This window comes from Hyla sarda, chromosome 1 (genome assembly GCF_029499605.1).
Source record: "Hyla sarda isolate aHylSar1 chromosome 1, aHylSar1.hap1, whole genome shotgun sequence".
Taxonomy (NCBI): domain Eukaryota; kingdom Metazoa; phylum Chordata; class Amphibia; order Anura; family Hylidae; genus Hyla; species Hyla sarda.
Window position 1 is genome coordinate 297,193,791 of NC_079189.1, and position 18,242 is coordinate 297,212,032.

Consider the following 18,242-nt stretch of genomic DNA (forward strand, 5'->3'; position numbering starts at 1 on the left):
TGACAAAGGCAAATCTAGATCTCTGGAGATGGACTTGTAACCTTGAGAAGTTTGAAGACTTGAGAACCAAAATTGATTAAAAATATCAGACAGTTCTCTTCTCCTCTTTCTGTTGTCCATGCTTAGTGTGGCACACACAGACACACAATGCAAAGACTATGTTAACTTCTCTCCTTTTTATCTGCTTTTAGGTGCAATTTTAATATTGCCCACACCTGTCACTTGACCCAGGTGAGTTTAAAGGAGCATGCTCAAAACAATTTTATTTTTCCACAATTTTGAAAAGGTGCCAATAATTTTGTCCAGTCCATTTGTGGAGTTTGGTGACATTATGTCCAATTTGCTTTTTTTCCTCCTTTTTTTGCTTTAGTTCCAATACACACAAAGGTAATAAACATGTGTATAGCAAAACATGTGTTACTGCAATCCTTTTCTGTGAGAAATACTTCATTTTCTTGAAAAATTTCAGGGGTGCCAACATTTGGGATAATATTTTTTTGTAAATATTTCAGACCAGTGAACTGCATGTCGAGAAATACAGGGAATACACAGAATTTTATCCCCGCAGTGATGTCATCAGCCAAAATGCAGGAAGGAAGCTCCCACACTCCCCAGTACCAAATACAGCCCTTACATTTTGAACTGACACATTGTTACTGGAGGATTGGACTGACACATTGTTAGGCCTGATTGACATGGCAAAATTTAAAAAAATTCTATTTCAGCCCTCCGTAGAAAGAACTGACATGCTATTTCTTTTTGCGAAAAAAAACCTCCAAAATGCCATGAAAAATTGAAAAGTTTGCTTTTTTTCTGAGATTCACATTGTGAATCTACTTGTGAGAAGGATAGTCATTCCACATGAATGAGTTATTAATTCACATTTACAATATGTCTTTTTGTTGCCCTAATTTAATAAATGTCTATTTACTTTTTTGTGTCACCAATTGTCCTTTGTAATGACATCACTTATTTTACCATAAAATGTACGGCGCAACCAAACAAATATTTATGTGGGAAAATTGAAAAGAAAACTGCAATTTATGAATTTTGGAAGGTTTTGTTTTCACGCTGTACATTTCCGGTAAACATGACAAGTTTTCTTTATTCTGTGGGTCAACACAATTAAAATGATATCCATGTTATATGCTTTACTAGAATTGTACCGGTAATTCGTTTCAAACGAGCCATCGTTTGTCGAATCCATCGTATGTTGAGGGATTCTTGCAATGTAAATAGGAAGCTGTACTCACCTGTCCCCGCTGCTCCCGATGGTGACCCCGGGCCTCCGCTGGGCTCTCCTGGTCATCTCCGGTCCGCTGATGTCTTCTCCGGTCCTCTGCTGTCTTCCGCAAGGCCTTACTGGGCCTGCATAGCGACGTCATTACGCTGCTGCGTACACCATTCCTATTGGATGACGTGCGCAGCAGCGTATTGACGTCATCGGAGAGGGCCGAGAAGACACCGGAAGACCAGCGCTGGACCCGTAGGGCACCCCGGAGCATCGTGGTGGGGTAAGAAATACTTACCGCACCACACGGGGAACATTAAGCTGCTATCCGGCAGCAGCTTAAGCATTTTGCGCTGCCGGATAGCACTTAATGCGATGGCCCCGACATAAAAAAGCATTGTATGTCGATGCTGATCATATGTCGGGGCCATCGTAGGTCGTATTTTTAATGACATTTTTTGGGAATAAAAAGGTGACAAAAAAGCAATTTTGGCCTTTTAAAATTTTTTTTTACGTTTACGCCGTTCACCGTACGGGATAAGTAACAATATATTTTAATACTTCAGACTTTTATGCACGCGGCGATACCAAATATGTGTATTAATTTTTTACGCTTTTTGGGGTAAAATGGGAAAAACGGACGTTTTACTTTTTTTATTGGGGGGAGGGGATTTTTCAAATGTAATTTTTTTTCTCTTTATTTATTTTTACACTTTTTATGTCCCCATAGGGGACTATTTAAAGCAATCATTTGATTGCCAATACTGTTCAGTGCTATGCATAGGACAAAGCACTGATCAGTATTAATCGGTGATCTTCTGATCTGCTCAATCTCAGACCAGAGCAGAAGACCCCGGGAGACGGCCGGAGCCAGGTGAGGGGACCTCCGGCCTCCATGCTGGATGATCGGATCGCCGCGGCAGTGCTGCGGGCAATCCGATCATCCATTCAAAGTACCGAACTGGCGCACATGCCGTGATCTGTATTGATTGCGATCGCGGATGTCCGCCATTCCCGGCGGGTCCCTGGCTACTGGCATGACGCGAGCACCGCTCCGGTGCCCGCGATCATGACGGCGCGTAAATGCACTTCATGGTGCATTAACCCCTTAAGGACAATGGACGTACTCCTACGCCCCCGTTTCCGAGTCCTTAAGGACCGAGGACGTAGGAGTAGGTCCTGTCCATTCCCAGTCCCCCGACGCTAGCCGGAGGGGAGCCGGTGCCCGATGCCTGCTGAAATCGTTCAGCAGGCATCGCGGCATATCGCCCAGTGGGGTCATTATGCCCCCCCATGTCGGCGATGGGCGCAGATCGCTGGACAATTCAGTCCAGCGATCTGCGGCAATTCCGGGTCAATCGGGTCTCCAGAATTACGGAATTACTGGCTGATCGGGGCCGTCTCTCAGCCAGAGCCTGCAGGGGTGAGGTGGCACCAATCAGGGCGCCTGCTGCGGGTGTCACTCCCGCACCCGCTCCGCCCCTCTTCCGAAGTACGTGAGCGGGTGCGGGACGTGCACCCCGGGTGCTGGGGACCCCGATCCCCGGCGTTAATGTTGGGATCGGGGCCCCAGGAGCGACGACGGCGGCACTGACCTGCAGCGTCGATCAGCAGCAGGTGGTGAGTGACAGCCTCCTGCTGTTGCTTAGCAACAGCTCCCAGCATGCAAAAAGGGCAGGCTGGGAGCTGTAGTTATGCAACAGGAGGAGGCAGACCACCACAACTCCCAGCATTCCCTTATGAGCATGCTGGGACTTATGGTTTTGCAACAGCTGGAGGCACATGCTTTCTATGGAAAAGTGTACCTTCAGCTGTTGTGTAACTACAACTCCCAGCTTGCACAAACAGCTAAAGTGCATGCTGGGAGTTGTAGTGGTGCATCTGCTGGTTGCATAACTACAACTCCCAGCATGCCCGTTGGCTGTCGGTGACTGCAGAGAGTTGTAGTTTTGCAACAGCTGAAGGCACACTGAGTTAAGTAGCAAACCAGTGTGTCTCCAGCTATTGCATAACTACAATCCCCAGCATCCCCAGCCAAAATAGTATGCCTCCCGATGTTGCATAACTACAACACCCAGCATGCCCTTCCGCTGTCCGTACATGCTGGGGGTTGTAGCTTTTGCAACAGCTGAAGGCACACTGGTTGCAAAACACTCAGTTTGTTGCCAAACTCGGTGTTTCACAACCAGTGTGCCTCCAGCTGTTGCAAAACTGATAGACCGTACATGCTGGGAGTTGTAGTTCTGCAACAGCTGGATGTTCCCCCCCCAATGTGAATGTACAGGGTACACTCACATGGAGGAGGATTACAGTAAGTATCCGGCTGCAAGTTTGAGCTGCTGCAAATTTTCTGCCGCAGCTCAAACTGCCAGCGAGAAACTACTGTGAACCCCCCCGCCCGTGCGACTGTACCCTAAAAACACTACATTACACTACCACAAAATAAAATAAAAAGTAAAAAACACTACATATACACATTCCCCTACACAGCCCCCCTCCCCAATAAAAATGAAAAACGTCTGGTACGCCACTGTCTCCAAAACGGAGCCTCCAGCTGTTGCAAAACTACAACTCCCAGTATTGCCGGACAGCCGTTGACTGTCCAAGCATGCTGGGACTTTTACAACAGCTGGAGGCACCCTGTTTGGGAATCACTGGCGTAGAATACCCCTATGTCCACCCCTATGCAAGTCCCTAATTCAGGCCTCAAATGCGCATGGCGCTCTCACTTTGGAGCCCTGTCGAATTTCAAGGCAACAGTTTAGGGCCACATATAGGGTATCGCCGTACTCGGGAGAAATTGTGTTACAAATTTTGGGGGGTATTTTCTGCTATTACCCTTTTTAAAAATGTAAAATTTTTGGGAAACCAAGCATTTTAGGTAAAAAATTTTTTTTTTTTTTACATATGCAAAAGTTGTGAATCACCTGTGGGGTATTAAGGTTCACATTACCCCTTGTTACGTTCCCCGAGGGGTCTAGTTTCCAAAATGGTATGCCATGTGTTTTTTTTTGCTGTCCTGGCACCATAGGGGCTTCCTAAATGCGGCATGCCCCCAGAGCAAAATTTGCTTTCAAAAAGCCAAATGTGACTCCTCCTCTTCTGAGACCTGTAGTGCGCCAGCAGAGCACTTCTCACCCCCATATGGGGTGTTTTCTGAATCGGGAGAAATTGGGCTTCAAATTTCGGGGGGGTATTTTCTGCTATTACCCTTTTAAAAAATGTAAAAATTTTGGGAAACCAAGCATTTTAGGTAAAACCCTTTTTTTTTTTACATATGCAAAAGTCGTGAATCACCTGTGGGGTATTAAGGTTCACTTTACCCCTTGTTACGTTCCCCAAGGGGTCTAGTTTCCAAAATGGTATGCCATGTGTTTTTTTTTGCTGTCCTGGCACCATAGGGGCTTCCTAAAGGTGACATGCCCCCCAAAAACCATTTGTCGCTCCTTCCCTTCTGAGCCCTCTACTGCGCCCGCCGAACAATTAACAGACATATGAGATATGTGCTTACTCAAGAGAAATTGGGTTTCAAATACAAGTAAAAATTTTCTCCTTTCTACCAATTGCAAAAATTCAAAAATTGGGTCTACAAGAACATGCGAGTGTAAAAAATGAAGATTGTGAATTTTCTCCTTCACTTTTCTGCTATTCCTGTGAAACACCTAAAGGGTTAATACACTTATTGAATGTCAATTTGAATACTTTGGGGGGTGTAGTTTTTATAATGGGGTATTTCTAATATGAAGACCCTTCAAATCCACGTCAAACCTGAACTGGTCCATGAAAAATAGCGAGTTTGAAAATTTTGTGAAAAATTTCCAAATTGCTGCTGAACTTTGAAGCCCTTTGGTGTCTTCCAAAAGTAAAAACTCATAAATTTTATGATGCAAACATGAAGTAGACATATCGTATACGTGAACCCCAAAAAAATATATTTTGAATATCCATTTTCCTTACAAGCAGAGAGCTTCAAAGTTAGAAAAATGCTAAATTTATTTTTTTCATCAAATTTTGGGATTTTTCACCAAGAAAGGATGCAAGTTACCACAAAATTTTGCCACTATGTTAAAGTAGAATATGTCACGAAAAAAAAATCAGAATGATAACTAAAAGCATTCCAGAGTTATTAATGTTTAAAGTGACAGTGGTCAGAATTGAAAAAACGCTCTGGTCCTTAAAGGACAAGTCTCACAGTAAACAATTGTTCAGCTTTTAGTGCAGAAGGTAAAGTTATACAGGTTTGTAAATCACTTCCATTACCAATGCTGCTTAGAAACCAGCTTTATCTGCATTCTTCTGTCTGACAGGAAGTTCAGCTGTTCCAGGTTTTCATGACTTTCGACCCCCTATTCAGGCTGTTAGCAGCATCCCGGGGCCGTGACATGACAATTACCCAGAAAACCCCTGTGCTGCAGAGAGCTCCCTGAGCTCGGCCTTAGCCCCTCCCATCTGATGAATATTCACACTGTCCTCCCTCTGTTCTGCAGTGATTGGCTGAGCAGCACTGCCTATATGCCGGCTGATTCAGATCATAGTTCTCTCCCCTCTCCTTGCTAATGTTTTTACACTGATAACGGAGGAGAGGGGGGAGGGGAGGGAGCTGCCAGCGTAGGGCTGTCACACTGAGAATGGAGGGGAGGGAGAGTAGAGTTGTCACACTGAGCACTGGGGAGAGAGGAGTGCAGGGCAGAGGAGGGGGGAGGTGATTGTGCCACTGTAAAGCTGTTTCATTGAGAGGAGGAGGGGGAGGGAGTGATTTTACAGTGTAAAACTGCAGCTTCAACTCCAGGGTCCCTCTCTCTGAGCACTGAGATTACATTTTGTTTCCTCGTGGCCACCCTGCTGTATAGGGCTATGATTGGAGCTCAGTGTTATGTGACCACCCTGCTGTATAGGGCTATGATTGGAGCTCAGTGTTATGTGATCACCCTGCTGTATAGGGCTATGATTGGAGCTCAGTGTTATGTGGGAGTGATTAACATAAGTTAGGGGTGGTAACAAGTTCTCTGCTCAGGCAGCTGAGAGCAGGAAATGTGAGCAGTGCATGCAGGGAAATGTAGTTTTTGAGATCACAGGCATAGCCACCATAACCAGGAAGTAACTGCAATTTATGAGCTGAATAGCCGGTGAATGGGGGGCGGAAAAAAAATCACAAACATGTCAGAGAGGTGGTAGGTGAATATACTATGGAATGGCTAGGTATTTTTTTTTTCTTTGCTGCATGGGATATCTTCTTTAACCCCTTCAGGACGGAGCCCATTTTGGCCTTAAGGACCGGAGCGTTTTTTGCACATCTGACCACTGTCACTTTAAACATTAATAACTCTGGAATGCTTTTAGTTATCATTCTGATTCCGAGATTGTTTTTTCGTGACATATTCTACTTTAACATAGTGGTAAATTTTTGTCGATACTTGCATCCTTTCTTGGTGAAAAATCCGTAAATTTGATGAAAAATTTGAAAATTTTGCATTTTTCTAACTTTGAAGCTCTCTGCTTGTAAGGAAAATGGATATTACGAATACATTTTTTTTTTGGTTCACATATACAATATGTCTACTTTATGTTTGCATCATAAAATTGACGTGTTTTTACTTTTGGAAGACACCAGAGGGCTTCAACGGTCAGCAGCAATTTTCCGATTTTTCACAAAATTTTCAAACTCAGTATTTTTCAGGGACCAGTTCAGGTTTGAAGTGGATTTGAAGGGTCTTCATATTAGAAATACCCCCTAAATGACCCCATTATAAAAACTACACCCCCCCAAAGTATTCAAAATGACATTCAGTCAGCGTTTCAACCTTTTAGGTGTTTCACACGAATAGCAGCAAAGTGAAGGAGAAAATTCACAATCTTCATTTTTTACACTCACATGTTCTTGTAGACCCAATTTTTGAATTTTTACAAGGGGTAAAAGGACAAAATTTTTACTTGTATTTGTAGCCCAATTTCTCTCGAGTAAGGACATACCTCATATGTCTATGTAAAGTGTTCGGCGGGCGCAGTAGAGGGCTCAGAAGGGAAGGAGCGACAAGGAGATTTTGGAGAGTACGTTTTTCTGAAATGGTTTTTGGGGGGCATGTTACCTTTAGGAAGCCCTTATGGTGCCAGAACAGCAAAAAAAAAAAAAAAAACACATGGCATACCATTTTGGAAACTAGACCCCTCGGGGAATGTAATATGGGATAAAGTGAACCTTAATACCCCACAGGTGTTTCACGACTTTTGCAAATGTAAAAAAAAAAAAATAAAAAAATTTACCTAAAATGCTTGTTTTCCCAAAAATTTTTTATTTTTAAAAAGGGTAATAGCAGAAAATACCCCTAAAAATTTGAAGCCCAATTTCTCCCGATTCAGAAAACACCCCATATGGGGGTGAAAAGTTCTCTGCTGGCGCACTACAGGTCTCGGAAGAGAAGGAGTCACATTTGGCTTTTTGAACGCAAATTTTTCTCTGGGGGCATGCCGCATTTAGGAAGCCCCTATGGTGCCAGGACAGCAAAAAAAAAAACCACATGGCATACCATTTTGGAAACTAGACCCCTCGGGGAACGTAACAAGGGGTTAAGTGAACCTTTATACCCCACAGGTGTTTCACGACTTTTGCATATGTAAAAAAAAATTTTTTTTTTTACCTAAAATGCTTGTTTTCCCAAAAATTTTACATTTTTAAAAAGGGTAAAAGCAGGAAATACCCCCCAAATTTGTAACACAATTTCTCCCGAGTAAGGCGATACCCCATATGTGGCCCTAAACTGTTGCCTTGAAATACGACAGGGCTCCAAAGTGAGGGCGCCATTTGAGGCCTAAATTAGGGATTGCATAGGGGTGGACATAGGGGTATTCTACGCCAGTGATTCCCAAACAGGGTGCCTCCAGCTGTTGCAAAACTCCCAGCATGCCTGGACAGTCAACGGCTGTCCGACAATACTGGGAGTTGTTTTGCAACAGCTGGAGGCTCCGTTCTGGAAACAGTGGCGTACCAGACGTTTTTCATTTTTATTGGGGAGGGGAGGGGGGTTGTATAGGGGTATGTGTATACGTAGTGTTTTTTACTTTTTATTTTATTTTTTGTTAGTGTAGTGTAGTGTTTTTAGGGTACAGTCGCACGGGCGGGGGTTCACAGTAGTTACTCACTGGCAATTTGAGCTGCAGCAGAAAGTTTGCGGCAGCTCAAATTTGCAGCCAGATACTTACTGTAATCCTCCGCCCATGTGAGTGTACCCTGTACGTTCACATTGGGGGGGGGGGGGGGGGGGGGGGGACGACATCCAGCTGTTGCATAACTACAACTCCCAGCATGCCCGTTGGCTGTCGGTGACTGCTGAGAGTTGCAGTTTTGCAACAACTGTAGGCACACTGGTTATGTATCACTGAGTTTGTGACCTAACTCAGTGTTTCACAACCAGTGTGCCTCCAGCTGTTGCAAAACTACAACTCCCAGCATGTACGGTGCATGGTGTACGGTGACTGCTGAGAGTTGTAGTTTGCAACAGCTGGAGGCACACCGGTCGTGAAACACTGAGTTAGGTAAAAAAAAAAAAAAAAATGAGTTTCACAACCAGTGTGCCTTCAGCTGTTGCAAAACTACAACTCTCAGCAGCCACCGACAGCCAACGGGCATGCTGGGAGTTGTAGTTATGCAACCAGCAGATGCACCACTACAAGCTGGGAGTTGTAGTTATACAACAGCTGAAGGTACACTTTTCCATAGAAAGAATGTGCCTCCAGCTGTTGCAAAACCATAAGTCCCAGCATGCCCATAAGGGAATGCTGGGAGTTGTGGTGGTCTGCCTCCTGCTGTTGCATAACTACAGCTCCCAGCATGCCCTTTTTGCATGCTGGGAGCTGTTGCTAAGCAACAGCAGGAGGCTGTCACTCACCTCCAACGATCCAGACGCTGCAGGACTGTCCCTCGCCGCCGCAGCTGCTCCTGGGGCCCCGATCCCAACAGGGGCGCCGGGGATCGGGGTCCCCAGCACCCGGGATGCACGTCCCGCACCCGCTCACGTCCTCCAGAAGAGGGGCGGAGCGGGTGCGGGAGTGACACCCGCAGCAGGCGCCCTGATTGGTCGGCCGGTAATCCGGCCGACGAATCAGGGCGATCGTGAGGTGGCACCAGTGCCACCTCACCCCTGCAGGCTCTGGCTGTTCGCCAGTAATTCCGGGTCATCGGGTAACTGGAGACCCGATTGACCCGGAATCGCCGCAGATCGCTGGACTGAATTGTCCAGCGATCTGCGGCGATCGCCGACATGGGGGGGCATAATGACCCCCCTGGGCGATATGCCGGGATGCCTGCTGAACGATTTCAGCAGGCATCCGGCTCCGGTCCCCAACCGGCTAGCGGTGGGGGCCGGAATTCCCACGGGCGTATGGATACGCCCTCGGTCCTTAAGGACTCGGGATGCAGGGCGTATCCATACGCCCTATGTCCTGAAGAGGTTAAGGTGTAAAATGGCCTGGTCCTTAAGGGGTTAAGTACCACGTCACCATGACGTACATTTACGTCCATTGTCGTTAAGGGGTTAAAATGACAAAGGAGTTATCCACCATTTAGTACGTAACTGCAAGACAGTAATGGACATGCTTAGGAAGGATCTGCACTTGTTTGGGGCTAAATGGCTATGTTGTGACATTACCATAATACTATGGCTTGTTTGTCAACTGGCTATTTCCTGCTGGAATTAGTTCTCTCAAAATACACATCCCATATTTCCTTGTTTGTAAGTGTGAGGTCACTTTCCTCCCTCCCACACAGCCACCCCACCCATTGATACTAATGAGCTGCATTCTATAAAAAAGACCAGTGTTTCCTAACCAGGATGCCTACAGCTGTTGCAAAATGATATCTCTCCCACCCAGTGGCGGCTTTATCCATTGAAGCAGGACAGGCTCCCTCTGCTCACCCGACTAGTGATGTCAGGTCTTGATGCACTGCAAAATTGGGAAATCCGAGACCTGAGTAATTTTGTATGCTGTTAAAAATAAATATTGGGGCAAAAATCTAAGAAAAATTGAGAGACCACCATTACATACAGGTACACTATATTATGAACTACAACTTTACATCCCCTGTATTCCTGGAATACCCCTTTAAGAAGTTTATTTAAAGGGTTATCCAGGTTTTTGCAGAATTTTTACTATCCTGCCTGTGATGGCAAGTTGTGTCCAAAGTGTGTTACTTGCCTTCCATGTGTGGGTGTATTAACCCCCTTTTTTGTGATTCCATGGTCCCAGCAGCATGTGTGTCTCTCATTTTCCCCTTCCCCAGAGAATTCTATTGCCGCAAAAACTGCAGCAGGTTACAGCAATTTCCTGTTGATTATGAAAAGACGCCACCTGACCACACTATGTGAAAGGACCCTGTAGTCTGTATTGTCAGTTTAAGAGGTGACAAACAGGATGGCCATTCTCTATACCAACAAGATAAAACAAATTTAAAAAAATCTTACCGCAAATGGATCAGCTTGCTCCCAAGATATAGGAGCTCCCCAGGACACTGGTCTCATTTCTTCAGGCAGTGACTCCGGAACAGCAAATAGGATAAAACCTATGTCTAGCAGTGCCACACCAGAAGCTAGTACCACAACCAATGTGTCACTGTAAGCACGAGACAAGTAGGCACCAATTGCAGGACTCGTTACAAGGCTGGCAGCAAAGGTGGCAGATACCTAAAAAGGAGAGTCACAGATGCTTGAATGAATTGAGATCTGAAGAATTTAAAGGCCAAGTCAACACCTAGAACTCTTTATGTTGTTTCCGAAACCATTTTCTGACCAGAAGAACATTGTGCAAAGCATTAACCTGCCTCTTACACATCCACCTAGCCGTATGCATTATGAAGAAAACATGGAGGTCAGCAGAGGCACTGTAACTGGGCTGCTTCTACACAGCAAGCTGTGATGCACTGTGTTCCAATACCATAGCCAGCAATATTGTCCTCCGCAGTTTGTGCTGCAGTAACTGTGGACTGAACCAGATGGACTGACCTTATTTTCCCATATGCACCAATGACCCATTAAAGCCCAAGTAAACACCCAAGACATATCCTTTTGGAGATGCTCTGAAACAGTGGTTCAGCCAGGACAACTTGGCCCTTGTCACAATCGCTTACTACTTTAGGCTTGTTACCTACTTCCAACACAAACTAAGAATTGACAGGTCACTTGCTGCCTAATGTATTCCAACACTTGGCAGGAGCCATTGTGGCCAGATAATCACGCTATACACTTTACCAGTCAATGGTGATATAAGAAATGTGTGCCCAAATATCTATAATGCATTAACCTGGACCATGAAAAAATGTCAACAATTTCAAGATTTACTTTACTGTATTGTCCATTACACCAGCTTTAATAAATATCAAAATATATTGGTTACAGTTTAATGACTTGCCCACAAGGCTTACTGAGTAAAGACAAACAGTGGGTAGGCTGTGCATACCTGTTCAGGATTGTAAATAAGGGCAAACATCCCAAGGTTAAGGAGAACAGAGGAGGGGGGAGGAATAGTGCAGAGAGACTGTGCTGGTGATGCTCATGGCAACCAAACAGATGCCGTTTTTTATGTCCCGGACTTTCAGTGACTGGATGCTGGAGGAAACAATGTCTTACATCTTATGAGGCTGCTGCTGGGATGACCTGGGAGACCATATAGCCGCCATTTATCATTGTAGGTGTAAGTGAAGCATTTTTCTACACCTTTTTGGTTGCTGGTAATGTGAAGGAGCACCAGATTTATTATATGGTCACAGAGCATTTGATACAGTGCAGGTCACATTTTCTGAAATTTCTCTCTTCACATTCACCAAAAAGCTAAGTCTGGGCTGGTGTAGTTTAGAGACTTTTCGTGGCTTTGCGCCTATTTTTTTTTTTTGCTCCATTTAACAAAAGGCGCAGTTTATAAAACCAGTCAATATCATGCGTAAACTCGAAATCAGTGGATTGCTACTCAAAATCAGCAATGTGTAAACAAAACATAAAAGGCGCAAAAATTACACTAGCGCCAAATGTAGATGAAAAAAAAAGTGTACACACAGTGATAAATGCCAGCCTATGTTCTTTTCATACATACATTTTACATTTGTAGTCATTCACAATGTCAAGGCCAGCCATTGTTTTATGCAGCTTGTGGCTCACTTTATTGACCCTGGAAAATGTTTATTTTTTTTTTCCCTCCTCGCCTTTTAAGAGCCATAACTTTGATAATTTTCCATCTACAAACCCATATGAAAGCTTGTTTTTTGTGGGACCAATGATACTTAGTTATGACATTTTTCAAAAAAATATGCTGCAAAAAAATATATTTTTTTTAATTGTGCAATGAAATTTGAACATTTTAAATTTTTTGCAATTTACTTTTTTTTCTACATGACATGTAGAGCACAGGATATTAGCAAGACCTGTCACATGAAAGCATGCTATTTACTGAGCACCTGAAACTGTCTGATTTGCCAATAACAACCAATCACAGCTCAGATCTCGTTGAGATATAAAAGCTGAGCTGTGATTGGTTGTTATGGGAAAATCAGACAGTTTTGGTTTTAGGCAGATCAATCTGGGCAAATATGTACAGATGCAAAGAGCTAGGGTAAAACAAATCACACTGCAGGAACATTGCTGACAAGTTAGGCTGGGTTCACACTACGTTTTGCAACTACAGTTCCTGTATACAGCTGGGAGGAGGGGGGCGGGGCTTAATTGCGGCGCCCGCACTCAGCCATATAGGGGAACCATATTTAATGCATGTCTATGAGCCGACCGGAGTGAACCGCAGCCTCCGGTCGGCTGCGTTTTCCCGACCGCAGGCAAAAACGTGGTCGACCGCGTTTTTGCCTACGGTCGGGAAACCCCATACGGCCGAAAAAGCAGCCGACCGGAGGCTGCGGTTCACTCCGGTCGGCTCATAGACATGCCTTAAATAAGGTTCCCCTATACGGCTGAGTGCGGGCGCCGCGATTAAGCCCCGCCCCCTCCACCCAGCCGTATATGGGAACCGTAGTTACAAAACGTAGTGCGAACCTAGCCTTAGCATTATGTGCAAAAAGAACCCCCAGAAGGCTTCAGAAATGCAGGAAGTACTCACCAAACCATATGCTGTGCTTCGCTCATGCTCCTTGGTGATATCTGCCACATAGGCAAAAATCACAGAAAAGGTAACAGCAAAGACACCAGACATAGAAATCACAGCAAAATACCACCTGCAGGAAAGCAGGAAAATAAGATAAGGTTTTTTCACCAAACATTAGAAAGAAGATTATTATTTTTTTCAAGTAATAAAGGAACTTTCTGAAAATATCATATAAAAAGGAATGTGCAAGTTTTTGATGTTAGCAGGTATGGTATTAAAGATTTACATCTTAAGGAATTAATAATTAACCGTTATTAGTGACTATGAAGCACAAGTGTGGCTGTGTGAGGACACTGGCTCTGTGGTGAGGTGTATCAACAGCAAAAACTATTCAAGAAAGTCTTTCAGAAGCCCATAGATTACTATGTTTGTAAATATGGATATATGCCATATAGATACAGTGATCCCTCAACTTACAATGGCTTCAACATACAATAGTTTCAACATACAATGGTCTTTTCTGGGCCATTGTAAGTTGAAACCAGACTCAACATACAATAAACAGACAGTCCAGATCTGCGAAACATGTCAATGGCCGGAAGAACTGACCAATCAGAATGGGCAATTTACTGGTAAAACCCCTGTATTACTGAAGTGTATGCACTGAATTCCTGTCTGGTAGCACCCCCTACAGTACAGGGAGGTATTACATGTTCTGAACACTTTACCTGTACCAGGTAAGGGGGGCTCTATGTTACTTTTTTTTAGGACATTGCGTGTTCTGTACAGTACCCTGAAGAAGCTCCTGTCCTCTACATAGACCAGTGTTTCCCAAGCAGGGTGCCCCCAGCTGTTGCAAAACTACAGCTCCCAGGATGCCCGGACAGCGTTTGGCTGTCCAGGCATGCTGGGAGTTGTAGTTTTGCAACAGCTGGAGGCTCCCTGCTTGGGAAACACTGACATAGACAGTGATTTACAGCTCCCAGCAGATCTTTATTACTTTTATATGTCAGGACTTGCTTTATCTGTATTAGTTATCTACTTAGTTTTCTTTAATCCTCACTTTTTCCTATTTTTGGATGACATTTTGGGGCTTCAGAACCAATGACCAGGTTTCCATAGAGTTATGGTCTCAACATACAATGGTCGTCCTGGAACCAATTAATATTGTAACTTGAGGGACCACTGTACAAGTGTCCTTGTACCCAAAGATCAAAGATGATATTGCTCAACTAAGGGAATCAGTCACCATGACCCCCCTTTTCCCCTAGGGCTTAACAAAGATGCTCTGAGAAATATAACCATGTGACTACTATCTATTGTCCTTTTGACCCCTAGGCAAGAAGCATGCTTTAAAACACATAGGATGCGCTATCATGTGGTGCCCATTAGAGATATCAGGAGGTTTGGTCTAGGTGACAGTCTCTAGAATGATGAAAAACCTTGTGCATATTGTGTATGTTAGGTAAAAATTTACTCTTCACTGTATGTATTTACCCATTAAGAACGCTACAGGCACTTTTGCAGCACCCAGCTAACAATGGATATCTGCAAACAGCGTTGTTGGAAGTATTAGTTGTGATTCAACATGGACATGGCTACAATGTGAAATTCTACACAACTGTTGTTGAATATTTTGGGCAGATATACACTACTTACAATGACATCCCAGGGTTTGTTTTTATCATTAGATGATCAGTGTATTTACCCCTGCTACACCGAGAGTGGCAAAACTGGTAACAGAATGAGCTGCTGCAGCATTTTCACCATGTGTAGATTTACCTTAAAGGGGTACTCAGGTGGAAACCTTTTTTTTTTAATCAACTGGTGCCAGAAAGTTAAACAGATTTGTAAATTACTTATCTGTTAAAAAAATCTTAATCCTTCCAGTACTTATTAGCTGCTGAATACTACAGAGGAAATTCCTTTCTTTTTGGAACACAGTGCTCTCTGCTAACATCACAAGCACAGTGCTCTCTGCTGACATCTCTGTCCATAGTAGGATAAAATCCCCATAGCAAACACATGCTGCTCTGGACAGTTCCTAAAATGGACAGAGATGTCAGCAGAGAGCACTGTGGTCATGATGTCAGCAAAGAGCTCTGTGTTCCAAAAAAAATAATTTCTTCTATAGTATTCAGCAGCTAATAAGTACTGGAAGGATTAAGATTTTTTTAATAGAAGTAATTTACAAATAAGTTTAAACTTTATGGCACCAGTTCATTTAAAAAAATAAATAAATAAATAAATAAAAGTTTTCCACCGGAGTACCCCTTTAAGGCCATTTTTTTTTGCAGGCTTTCCACTGTGTGAATTCACAGACATTTTAATCCAGCAGAGTCCCATTGATTTCAATTGGATTCTGCTGCACTTTGCACATGATGGAATTTCCCAATCACGGCGTCCGCAGAAAGACTAGACTTGGCTATTCTTTCTGTGGAAGCTGCTTGGAAAGGCATTGCCATTTCTACAATGGCGCATTTCTGAGTGGTCCTAGCACCTGCCGGATTACTCAAACGTGTGGAATGTATGCACATTTTAAACTGTGTGAACCCACCTAAAAGTACAGATAGTAATTCTACTGCAAATCAGAGTCACAGTGAAATACAGCAAAAGATCCTTCCCCTATTATTTTGCACTTAGTACTTCATTACAAAGTGAAAAAAAAATTTTTTCCAGACATTTTTGCTAATTAAAAAGGTAACAAAAAATTTGCATAAGTATTCAGTCCCTTTACTATGACACTTAAAGGGGTACTCCACTGCTCAGCGTTTGGAACAAATTATTCCGAACACTGGAGCCAGCAGCTCGTGATGTCCCCACCCCTCATGACGTCACACCCCCTCCCATAGACTTGCATTGAGGGGGAGCATCGTGACGTCATGAGGGGGCGGGGCTATGACGTCACAAGCTCATGGAACAGTTTGTTCCAAACGATGCCATTTAATGTTTAGCTCTGGCTCCTTCCATTTTTCTTGATCATCTCAGATGTTTCTACGCCATGACTGGAGTCACTTGTGGTAAATTCAGATGATTGGAATATATAAGGTCTCACAGCTGACAATATCAGAGCAAAAACTTAAGTCATGAGGTGAAAATAACTGCCTGCAGAGCTCAGACAGGTTCATGAGGAGGCACAGATTTGGAGAAGAGTACAAAAAAAATGCTGTACTGAAAGTTTGCAAAAGTACAATGGCCTCCATAATTCATGAATGAAAAAAGTTTGGGACAATCACTCTTCCTAGAGCCACCTCATCAAACAATGACCAAAAACTCAATGGGCACTCTGGCTAAGCTCCAAAGATCCTATGTGCAGATAAGAGAAACTTCCAGAAAGGCAACAATCACTGCAACACTCCTTCAATGTGGGTTTTATTACACAGTGGCAAGAAAGAAGATTCTCCTCAAGTAAAGACACATTAAATTAAATCCCATCTGAAATTCTCTGGTCTGATGGAACTAAAATTTAACTTTCTGGCCTCAATTCTAAGCATCATGTATGGAGGAAACCAGGCACTGCTCATTTATCTGCCCTATACCACCTGGGCCAAGGGTTAAAGGGGTATTCCAGGAAAAAACTTTTTTTTATATCAACTGGCTCCAGAAAGTTAAACAGATTTGTAAATTACTTCTATTAAAAAAATCTTAATCCTTTCAATAATTATCAGCTGCTAAAGTTGAGTTGTTGTTTTCTGTCTGGCAACAGTGCTCTCTGCTGACATCTCTGCTTGTCTAGGGAACTGCACAGAGTAGAATAGGTTTGCTATGGGGATTTGCTTCTAAACTGGGCGGTTCCCGAGACACATGTCATCAGAGAGCAAGTATTTTCCTGGATAACCCCTTTAACCTTCCAAAACAATGATCCTACGTACACAGCCAAGCTAAGGCTAGGTTCACACTACGTTTTGTACTTACGGTTCCAGTATATGGCTGGGAGGAGGGGGCGGGGCTTAATCGCGGCACTGCACTCAGCCGTATACGGGAACCGTGTTTAATGCATGTCTATGAGCCGACCGGAGTGAACCACAGCCTCCGGTCCGCTGCGTTTTCGGCCGTATGCAGTTTCCCGACCGCAGGCAAAAAACGCGTTTTTGCCTATGGTCGGGAAACCGCATACGGCCAAAAACGCAGCCGACCGGAGGCTGCGGTTCACTCCGGTCGGCTCATAGACATGCATTAAATACGGTTCCCGTATACTCTGGACGTGTATATGTAGCGTTTTACTTTTATTATTTGTTAGTGTAGTGTAATGTTTTTAGGGTACATTCACACAGGCGGGGGTTCACAGTGAGTTTTCCGCTGGAAGTTTGAGCTGCGGCGGAAGATTTGCCGCAGCTCAAACTTGTAGAAGGAAACCCACTGTAAACCCGCCGGTGTGAATATACCCAAACCATCAGCTGTGGCAAAACTACAACTCCCAGAATGCACTGACAGACCATACATGCTGGGAGTTATAGTTTTTCAACAGCTGGAGGCACACTGGTGGGGAACCACTGAGTTAAGAAACAGACTCTAGCTCAGTGATTACAACTGTGTGCCTCCAGCTGTTGCAAAACTACAACTCCCAGCATGTACAGTTTGTTAGATCATTCTAGAAGTTGTCGTTTTGCAACAGCTGGAGGCACAAGGGTTGGAATCACTGAGTTAGGAAACAGACTCTAGCTCAGTGTTTCCCAACCAGTGTGCCTACAGCTGTTGCAAAACTACAATTCCCAGCATGGCCAGACAGTCAGGGATGCTGGGCGTGTAGTTCTGTAATATCTGGCCCTTCAGATGTTGCAGAACTACAACTACCAGCATGCCTGGACTTTCTGGGCATGCTAGGAGCTGTAGTTATGCAACAACTGGGGATGAACAGTTTGGAGACCGCCAAGTAGTGGTCTCCAAACTGTAGCCCTTCAGATGTTGCAAAACGACAACTCCAAGCATGCCCAGACTG

The 18,242-nt window shown here is 44.0% G+C and overlaps 1 protein-coding gene across 2 annotated transcripts in view; it reads right to left on the minus strand.

Moving 5' to 3' along the window:
* LOC130268460 (hippocampus abundant transcript 1 protein-like) overlaps positions 1–18,242 on the minus strand; it is a 34,888-nt gene that overhangs the window by 11,675 nt on the left and 4,971 nt on the right. For both annotated transcript variants that reach the window (XM_056518031.1, XM_056518030.1), the window contains exons 5-6: positions 13,319–13,433; positions 10,687–10,905 (exon numbers count right to left, since the gene is read on the minus strand). In XM_056518031.1, coding sequence (XP_056374006.1) covers positions 10,687–10,905; positions 13,319–13,433 — 334 coding nt within the window. The remainder of the gene's footprint in view (positions 1–10,686; positions 10,906–13,318; positions 13,434–18,242) is intronic.